General features: G+C 39.2%; 2 protein-coding genes across 2 annotated transcripts; one reads left to right on the top strand and one right to left on the bottom strand.

Annotated features, from left to right (window-relative positions):
* The first annotated feature begins 1660 nt into the window (after nt 1-1660).
* On the top strand, nt 1661-5037 carry LOC108953914 (pectin acetylesterase 10-like). Its single transcript, XM_039304711.1, has 12 exons — nt 1661-1706; nt 2125-2207; nt 2692-2821; nt 2927-3000; nt 3344-3430; nt 3517-3641; nt 3741-3801; nt 4064-4100; nt 4253-4347; nt 4450-4555; nt 4653-4798; nt 4930-5037. Exons 1-12 carry the CDS (start codon nt 1661-1663, stop codon nt 5035-5037), a joined length of 1098 nt encoding a protein of 365 aa, XP_039160645.1.
* Nucleotides 5038-6131: 1094 nt separating this feature from the next.
* LOC104431568 (transcription factor MYB61) lies at nt 6132-8193 on the bottom strand. The gene is made up of 3 exons (XM_010044183.3): nt 7890-8193; nt 7651-7780; nt 6132-7479 (listed from the first exon to the last, which is right to left on the bottom strand). Exons 1-3 carry the CDS (start codon nt 8020-8022, stop codon nt 6546-6548), a joined length of 1197 nt encoding a protein of 398 aa, XP_010042485.2. The 5' UTR covers nt 8023-8193; the 3' UTR covers nt 6132-6545.
* Nucleotides 8194-9804: the final 1611 nt, after the last annotated feature.

Consider the following 9804-nt stretch of genomic DNA (forward strand, 5'->3'; position numbering starts at 1 on the left):
ACAAAAGGGCTTACGGCCCATTTTGTTTAAAGAACATGTAAAGAATATGAGTGTCTTGGATTCTTTTGATTTCTTTTGTTAGTGGGAGTTATATAATTTTTATTTCTGGATATTGTATTTATATGCAAACAGATAATGCTTTTATAATGTTTATTAAAGCATTTATTTTCAATGATTGTTGTTATTGATTCTATTGTTATCATTTCTCCGTTAAGCGAGAAATGGAAGTATAAAACAGTATCTTTAAACAAATTTTTAGTTTAAAGATGACTAGATGTCACCGATTATGAGATCTCATGTTGGATTGTGACATAATTGTGCAATTTCATGTTGTTTAGAAATTGCACTGAGGCAATTTCATGTTGTTTAGAAATTACACTAATGCAGTTTCATGTTATTGAGAAATTGCATTGAGGACCGATAAGAAATAATGTAAATTTTGATCACATGTTGGCACTATTTCTTACTACACTACTAAGCCCATGATCCATGAAAATATAATACTTATTATATGTGATTATGGAAGGTCATGTCTTGTGGTTTTTTCTTAACACATTGATCTCCATATTCCTAGACTGAGGTTATATAGGATTGGATTGGTATTGAGATGCAATTATTGGAATATTATTTTTAAAAAGTTGTGGCCACATAAAACAAAATTTTCAGTTATTAACCCAATAGTGTCGTTTTCAAATATAAAATATTTTTCAAAATAAAATAAGTTAATTAATGTAGCCCAAGTGGGAGAATGTTGGAAATTTCATATAATATGGGCTTACATTAATTAATTGATTTTCTATTTTAAATAATCGGGTTAATGGATATTCCAATATTTGTTGAACCCTAAATGATATGATTGAATTGGGTATTAGCATCTATTGATAACGGGCAAAGTTAGGCAATTGTGTTGAAGCCCATAATGAAAGTGTGGCAATTGTGTTTAATTGTGTTTAATCGAAGCCCATAATGGGAAGGGCTCAGTTGACATGCTGTTGATTAGGGTTTACTAGGTCCCCTCTCTAGCCTATAAAAGGATAAGTTATACCTATCAGTTGTTTTAATCCCATTGAAAGCTGTTATATCGAAATAGGTCATATAGAGGAAGATCTGGCATTCCGGTAGATCACTGGTTATCAGATTGGTCTATTTTCTTCAAGTGAAGCAATGGCTCAAACATGTACGCTTTAATTCCGCATCGGTGTTTTACAATCATATATGGATCCGTTATTTCCTTGATTGATTAATTGTATATGTGAATAAATTTTCTACAGCATGTCGATAAGGAGGAGACCACGGAGACTCGTGCTGGCAAGATTCGAAAAGTGCCACTTTAAAAAGCCTGGCAACCCGACAGTCCCATCGCAAGCATACCCTCTTTCTCTCACGGCCACTTCCAGGGGCACCTTGTGTTCAAACAGTGGCTGGCTCTTGTGCATTAGCAGGGGAAACTTCTTGCCCTTTTTTGCCTTTTGTACCGTGCCTGAGAGATTTTGAGTGAAAAGAGTCCCCTCCAAAAAGAATGGAGCCATTGTTGGTTGGGATTGTTGTGGGGCTACTCTGCCTCAGGGAGGTAATGAGCGGGTATGACCTGGTCGGTCTCAATGCAACAGAGTTCTCCCATTTTGAAGCTCATGGACCTTCCCTTGCTATTGCCAATGACATGGTTGGCCTCACTCTCATCCAAAGTGCTGCTGCAAAAGGAGCTGGTAACGCTCTCTAAGCAAGCACTCGTCCTCATTGCTTCAGAGATCATGTGATATTAGAGTGCCTTTGCTCAGCTGTCTTCTTTGTTCTTTCATTCCCTCTGAATGCGCACAGGACTGTTGTTTTTTTCCAAGACTTTTGAGTGTTAACAGATGTTGTTAGAGCAGGAGCTTCTGACTTCTGTGTTGGAGTTCTTAGGCCCCTTTAGTGTCCAGAAACTGAACTCATTTTATCTTTAGTCTTGATTAAATGCTTTGGTCTACGTGCGAGCAGGACTGGTGTTTTAACGAAATTCATTCGAAATCCTGCACCTTGCTCCTTTTCATATGTCTAATTTTGCTCTTCTGTGAGTTTAGGCTATTAAAGTTGTAGATTTGCACGTATTGTCCTATTCTTAGTCTGCATTTCTTGTGCTTTCAGTCTGCTTGGATGGAACGTTACCTGGGTATCACTTGCAATGGGGATTTGGTTCAGGAGCTAACAGTTGGCTCATTAATTTGGAGGTTCGTTAAAGGAACTTATGGTCCCTAATTTGTCGCTGTACGCATAACATAACTTGCTATTGTTACTTGTGCTACTTATTGTGAATGTACAAACTTCGAACTTCAAAATGTTGCCACGATTTCCTAGTAAACCGTCCCTTATAGCCCACCAGAAGCGTGTGGGCACTTGTCTTAATCTTCCTTCTGTATAATTGAACTTTACAAGACATATCAAGTCTTACTTCATATCGTTACGACGTGAGATGATGTCTGATGAGTGCTTTTCTCCACAATCCTAAGACATAACAAAAATGGCAGTAAAGTCAAACTATGCGGTCTCATTCGTTAGAGATCCTCTCGCGATCTATCTCAAAGAAAACATCGTGAGTCTTGTCTCAGCAAACTACTTACAAAAAGCACAACGCTTGATTTTGCCTTTCCCTCAGAGTCGGAAAGATAGCTGATTACATGATTGAAATTTACTTTCTGAGCTACCTTATGGCAGGGTGGAGGATGGTGCAACAATGTGAGAACTTGTGTTTATCGGAAAAAAACTCGACATGGATCCTCTACATACATGGAAAAAGAGATATCCTTCACTGGAATACTGAGCAGCAACCCTAAATACAATCCTGGTTCTCTTCATGCTTTGCCTAAATTTATTCCAAAATTTGGTTTTTAGTCTTTGTACTTTCCTTTTGCTTCTAAAGGCTTAACTTTAAAGGACTTCCAATGTGCAGATTTTTTCAACTGGAACAAAGTAAAGCTTCGGTACTGTGACGGTGCCTCTTTTAATGGGGACACTCAAGATAAGGTTCATTTTTTGTGGAACTTCTCAGTCTCGTCATTCTAAGTTAGATATAGAAATCCTTTAATAGACATAAGACATCATGCAGTCATATGTTGTTATTTTTGTGGACAGAGAAAGCTTTCCTTTTGCGGTAGAGCATGTTTGATTGGTTGACCATCTTGTGTTTCTTTGTTGGTGTATGTTTGCTCAATGTCAATTGCCCAACCGCATGCCTAATTTTCAAATAAATTGCCGAAGCATTATTTGAATTGACTAATTAAGCGAATTAGAAGAAGACTTTCATCTAATGTTAGCTTAGATTTCATTAAGCATGTTGATTCTAAAGTATAAACTACTTTTACTGAAGGATGCGCAACTAGAGTTCAGAGGGCAGCGCATATGGTCAGCTGCAATGGAAGATCTGATGTCAAAGGGAATGTCATCTGCCGAACAGGTTGAACACAATTCATTGAACCTACGAATGTCGCTGTCTCTATAGTCATCTTTAACTCTTTTTGTACGAAATTTTTGGGTTTCTAGGCCCTTCTTTCTGGGTGCTCTGCTGGTGGCCTGGCATCAATTCTTCACTGCGACGAGTTTCGTGATCTATTCCCTATCAAAACAAAAGTGAAGTGCTTGAGTGATGGCGGGTTATTTCTTGATGCGTATGTATCCATATGCCTTGACTTTGTCCTTATTTCTCACGCTTCGCTCCATGAAGCACCTCATAAAATGACTGGTGGCTTTGTTTCCCTGGATTCTAGGCTTGATGTATCTGGTGGGCGTAGCCTCAGAAACTTATACAGAGGTGTAGTGGATTTGCAGGTACGCGCACATTTTATACCTCCCACACCTACCAGTTTCAAGCTCTGGTCAGCCAATTTTTTTAATTAAGACTTGTGCCATTAATCTAGGTTGCTTGAAGAATAGGGTCACATATGTATCTCAAATCGGTTCAGAATTGTTAAACCATTTGAGGGTAGCATGTCAGCAAATGACGATATCCGATGCGTAGAAACAGCATGTATCTTTGCCAATTTGGCTATTAGCAAAAGTTAATGTTTTTAATGTTTTCTCATGATTTCAGGGGGTGAAACAGAATCTTCCACGAACGTGCACCGATCGCCTTGGACATCGCCTTGACCCTAAACTGGTACTAGTTTGCCATCAACTTGAGTCCTTGAGTTTCCATGCGTACATAACTTGCGCTCGCCAGTTCGATCATATGCGCAGCAAATATAGTTACTCATTCCCAAATTGATTTTCTATTCTCCTAATGTTTATCCTTCCCAGTGTTTTTTCCCACAAAACTCGATTGCCAGCATCAAGACCCCGCTATTTCTGCTCAATGCGGCATATGATTCATGGCAGGTAACAGCTCTCTTCTACAGAAAGCAACATCAACCGATGCATAGGGCCATGAATTGAGCTACCCATGAAGATTTTAACATAATTTATCTTTTTATAAATCAGATTCAGGCTAGTCTGGCTCCACCATCGGCTGATCCCCAGGGATATTGGCACGAATGTACATTAAACTATAAAAAATGCAATTCGTCGCAGATTCAGTTTCTTCAAGGTGGGTTCTGCTTTGGTCATTTGTCGGGAAGTAATAAAATATGCTTCCACGGTGGACCTACTAATCATGCTTGTTTGTTTCTGTGTATCTCAAATAGATTTCAGGAGCCAAATGCTGAATGTGATAAAATATTTCTCTAAGTCTAACCGAAATGGTTTGTTTATCAATTCGTGTTTTGCCCACTGCCAGTCCGAGAGGCAGGACACTTGGTTCTCTGATGATTCCCCACGTATCGGAGGCCAGGTACAATTGTTGCATCCAATTCTAGCATCATCTTCACTTGATGAATATACTAAACACTCGTGCGTGACCCGAGCTAAACAGAGAACAAACACATTATTCATGTTATTTTTATTCTCAACATTGATGTGCAGCCGATTGCGATTGCTGTTGGGAATTGGTACTTTGATCGAGCAGTGGTGAAGGCCATCGACTGTCCATACCCTTGCGACAAAACCTGCCACAACCTTATCTTTAAATGATGGGACGATTCATCGGAGTTAACCCGTTCACAGGATAGCTCTAGGGAAGTGATATTCGTGTACTTGGTCGGCATAGGAATTTGCAATTCATAGATAGTTGATAACAGACAATAAAGACTGAAGGCTACTGAGAAGTGCAAAAATTGAAGTCAGCTAGTCATCTGCTGTTCTTCATTCCTGTGGGGGTTGCTTGTTTTACTAGTACAGATGAAGTTACAATTTTGCTCACTTGTTAAAATGTTGTTCTCCAATGTATCTCACCTGCGTCTGCACCAGTCCAATATTCTTCATCCAGTACATCTAAAGCGCCATTCTTATGGGATCTTATCCCGCGATTGTGATTCTATTTGTATAGCAATTCTCTCGACGTGTTTCAGTGACTTAGTGTTAGTAAATGGCATGCTAATCTTCCCTCTCAAGTCTTCACTGTCCCCTTTACATTGAATTGCCAGTTTCCTGTCACAACACTCTATCAAGACGAGTGGGAGCAAGGATCGCTCGTAAGTGGAGTGAGATGCGTCATATTTACGATGATATTTCTATCCATCTAATTGACGAGTAGCTAAAAGGAATGTGTTATTTATTAACTTAGTAGCTTTTTCATTGAGATTGAGATGTAAGCCTAGAAACTTAGATCTGTCCGAAATGAAAAGGTTCATCAGAATGTTGGGAGCATTATTTTTAGCGAAATACATAAAGTGTTACATATGGCAGAATAATATTCTGAATTGTAATAATTGACTAGCAGATAAATAGAGGAAATTTTCAATGTTAGCGTGAAGGGAGCTAGAGAAATTTGCAACGATTTTCCTAGGAGATGTTTATTCTAAAGTTTCTCAGCTTCCATTTTATCGACTTGACAATGGGGAAATTTACTTCCAATCTTTCTGCTTAAATATATCCATTGAACTGAAATGAATCAGATCAATCAACGAAAATCACTGGAAAGAAGAAGAAATCTTCTGGAAGATGCTGATGAAAACAAGCATGTGATGTGTGTTAGCCATCGAATCTTGCACACACAGAGATGGATGGAACTAAAAGTAAAATTAGAGGTCTCTTCCAAATCGTACGGAGAAAAAGTTGTCCCAGGAAAACCAAAACGAGAAAGGGAATTTCTACAAATAAAGTCACTATCTCAGCACATGCAGGTCATGGTACTGACTAAACCTTATAAATATCAATACCCTCTTAAACTGTTGTGTCATGTGTCTTCAACAACCGAGAATTAAAAAAAATAAAAAATAAAAAATTGAGTCCTTAACGAGACACCAAGAGACAGAGTTGCACAAGAATGGTGTTTATAACCATGATGCAACTTTACACATATCTGAGGCATATATGGGTGAACACATATAAGCTCTAGGGATCAATCTCATACGTTCGGTAAAACAGAAGGGAAAGAAAAAAAGATGCAGAGGGTAAGAACTGAATCGTTACCATTTACAATGCACACCTGCAAAAAAGGGAAAAAGGAAGGAGGAGGAGGTTTTTGAGAGATCTCTTGTTCATACTTTCTTGTCTTGAAACTTGTTCTTCACAGGCTCCAAAGAAGACGGAGAATTTTGCCCTGAAGAAACGGCAATAACTTGAAGAGTCTTGCCATACATGTCAGAGCCTGGTGAAGCTTGCAGAATCTGATCATGTGGGCAATTGCTGACCAAGCCACCACCAGTCACTGAGCATGTGCCTGCTGATGGCGTCACGTCGCTGTGCTCCAGTTGAGAAGCTCCACTTGGTGAGAGGTTAAACACAAATGGAGTGTGGTGGAGATATTCGAACCATTTCGCAACTTCTGCATCAAACACCGATGGGTGAGTCTCAGTTTCTTTGTCGACTCTCCCGCAGTCAGCCGATATATATGAATTTGGGGAGTTTTCAAAGGTATGAACATTCTGCAATGGAGCAATGCCGCTCCAGTGGCTACTATTACCGCCATCAATATTGCAATAATAGCTGTCAGAGGGTCTATTTGGCTTTGGAGCTGAATGGACCTCTGTTGGACTGATATCTGAGGAGCTCCAATTCCAATCGTGATGTAGAGCAGTATCTGAACTTGCCAATAGACCCATGGTACCTGAACATTTTAAGTGCTGAAAGCATAGCTCGCCCACCATACCAGCAGGTGGAAAACAGGTGATGAAGCTTCCATCATCGACTATACCGGGCCTCTTAAATGAGAGCTCAGGAGATGGAGTCACTCTCAGATTCTGGCTGCTACTTGTGGAACTGGCCTGGGAAAGGTTCGGTTTAGTGGATGCAACAGAGGCTTCATATATTGCATGAAACTTTTGTTGGTCACTGTTTTCAAACAAGGAAAGGGGCTTGTGGGTATTGGGGTCAATCCCATTTTGCCTGAGCTTCTTCTTTAATCCGGAGTTCCACAAGTTCTTTATCTCGTTGTCGGTCCTTCCAGGCAAATGCGCTGCAATCTGTGACCATCTGAAACAAACACCCATCAAACTCCTTAGTTTTGGAGATATTTTTTGGTGATTGAAAAAAGAAACAGATTATATGTATGTTTAAGTAAACTGTTCTTGGTTTTCAGTTTTGTCCCCATGAAAATGGACGATAACTGTTTTGAGAATCAAAGTCCTGAAGTGCAAATGCTACCTGTTGCCTAGAACTGCATGGAGTTCAATTATCAAACTCTCTTCCTGCTGGGAGAATGCACCTCTCTTCAAGTCGGGCCTTAGATAGTTTATCCACCTTAACCGGCAACTCTTCCCACATCTTTGCAAGCCTACATAAATTAATTATGACATATGAAGCTGGGCAAAGAATAAAGAAAATCATTCTCCACTTTTGCATTATTACGAAGGTGAAAGGACTGACTGACTTCTTTGATTTACCTGCGAGCTTTGGGACTGAGCTCCAACACCCGAGTCCAAATTTGGCGATGTAGTTCAAAAGTTTCTCATCTTCCTCGGGAGACCACAGACCTTTCCTCAGCTTCTGTTTGTGACAGCAAGAGTGTCTTCCCATGCAAAAGTGCCTAGATTTCCGGAAGAATCGCTCTAATCTGTGAGGCAAATGAAATGGAGAACGTGTGAAAGGAATATTGTAGGTAGAGACAGTGATAGATGTCGCAGAAATGAATTGTGAGTGTCGTAAACTAGTCGAATTTATAAATAGCCTACTGGAAATAAGAATTGCTTTTTATTTATTTATTTCTTTCATCTTTTTTGAGGGGCTAAGATTTCAACAAATTGCAAATTTGCTTTGCGGACTTTTGTTGCCTGATGAAGATGTGTATGTGCTCCTCATCAGCATCATGGGGCGGCGCCATCATCGATGGACGGTCCAGATGCAGGTACAATATGACCTGCATGAGTCCCATCAGAGGTTTTAGTCTCAATGAATGTGTCAACCTAGTGGGCCTCCTAGATAGATATCATCATTTGACTAAGGATCTGGTGTGATCACAAGGATTGCTTGTAGCCTTGTAAAACAAATGCTGCAAATCGGAATGCGATGGTAACCGGTAATTGTGAAATTCATTCGCTCCATGAATTCTAAATTAGGAAACACTTACGGTCTATTAACAAGCGAGTTACCTAATTATATCAGCAGATGCTTGAAGCATTCTCGTCTCTTTTGAAGGAAAAAAACGGATTCAATTAATATACCCCCTCTTTTAGGGCCTATTTCTGAACCAGATACTGGTCAAATACGACTAAGCCTCATTCCTTGTGGCTCTTTCAGGCAATTTCCGAATATCATGAACGCTTCCTGGAGTTCCATAATAGGTCCAAAAGCAGAAGTATTCTCAACATGTTAGAGACATGATAGAATAGGAGAAATGGGACATATCTCACTCTCTCATAAAGTTGCAAGAGTTTAAAGAATGCTCAGTGGTAGCCTGATATGTAATTGTCTATTTAAGAAATGCAAGGGTCAATGGTAACTGTTTCGATAATAATTATAACAAGGGATGAACCAGTGAAGTTACAGATAGATTTTCGTTCCAAAAATAACTAAAGACTTAAAATAAATCTAAACTTTGAAAGATAGAAGAACACAAAAACCAGAAATAGCCTCTTTTGCTTTATCTCTGGCAAATTTCCTCTCGGTTCATTGTATTTTCAGAGGACTCTGGGTTTTCATTCTGCTTATGCCTGAGAGGTTGGGTGATGAAGCAAGACTAGGTTAGCTGCTATTGGAGAAGAAACTTGTTCAGTAGATCCAGAACATGTTGTACTGTACATGACAAGTGCAACTATAATATGAAGTTAACTGTAAGTGTAGTTTCAGAACTGAAGTCATCCACCTGAAGTCATAACTATGAAACCGTTTTGCATGCTCTCAAAAGCAAGTAGAAATAAATCAAATTCTGTAATGTAACTTTGCACTAACTATTATTTTTCTCTTCTTTTGTCTGGACATCATGATCACAGTAAGAACTGGTTATGAGATTTAATACCAATTTCTACCTTCTCTACAGAGTTTGTCTTAAATATTGCACACAATTTATTTAAATGAGTGGCAGTTGAGGAAATAAATGAGAAGCAACAGCTGCTATGTTACGTTTAACTGTATTTTCTGGGATTGAAGCTGTACAAAATCATTACCGACATTACGATTGTGGATGAGAATACACTCACAGGCAGAGGGAAGAAGAAGCTAAGAAATTGTTAAAACGGGTTGGAGTTTGGTGAGAAATTTCACGCCTCCATTATTATATCCATTGAAATGCTAGTACCATTCACATTCATCACTGGGCTGTCAGTTTGTTCATTGTACTTCCAGACATGAAACTTCCTTGAC

The sequence above is a fragment of the Eucalyptus grandis genome, chromosome 2, assembly GCF_016545825.1.
Source record: "Eucalyptus grandis isolate ANBG69807.140 chromosome 2, ASM1654582v1, whole genome shotgun sequence".
Classification (NCBI taxonomy): Eukaryota; Viridiplantae; Streptophyta; class Magnoliopsida; order Myrtales; family Myrtaceae; genus Eucalyptus; species Eucalyptus grandis.

Coding starts and splice junctions, on each gene's coding strand:
- LOC108953914 (XM_039304711.1), top strand. CDS start 1,661: ATGGTTGGCCTCACTCTCATCCAAAGTGCTGCTGCAAAAGGAGCTG. Junction 3,642..3,740: donor GGCGGGTTATTTCTTGATGC/GTATGTATCCAT, acceptor CCTGGATTCTAG/GCTTGATGTATCTGGTGGGC. Junction 3,802..4,063: donor GAGGTGTAGTGGATTTGCAG/GTACGCGCACAT, acceptor TCATGATTTCAG/GGGGTGAAACAGAATCTTCC.
- LOC104431568 (XM_010044183.3), bottom strand. CDS start 8,022: ATGGGAAGACACTCTTGCTGTCACAAACAGAAGCTGAGGAAAGGTCTG. Junction 7,781..7,889: donor CTCAGTCCCAAAGCTCGCAG/GTAAATCAAAGA, acceptor TAATTTATGTAG/GCTTGCAAAGATGTGGGAAG. Junction 7,480..7,650: donor CATGCAGTTCTAGGCAACAG/GTAGCATTTGCA, acceptor TGTTTGTTTCAG/ATGGTCACAGATTGCAGCGC.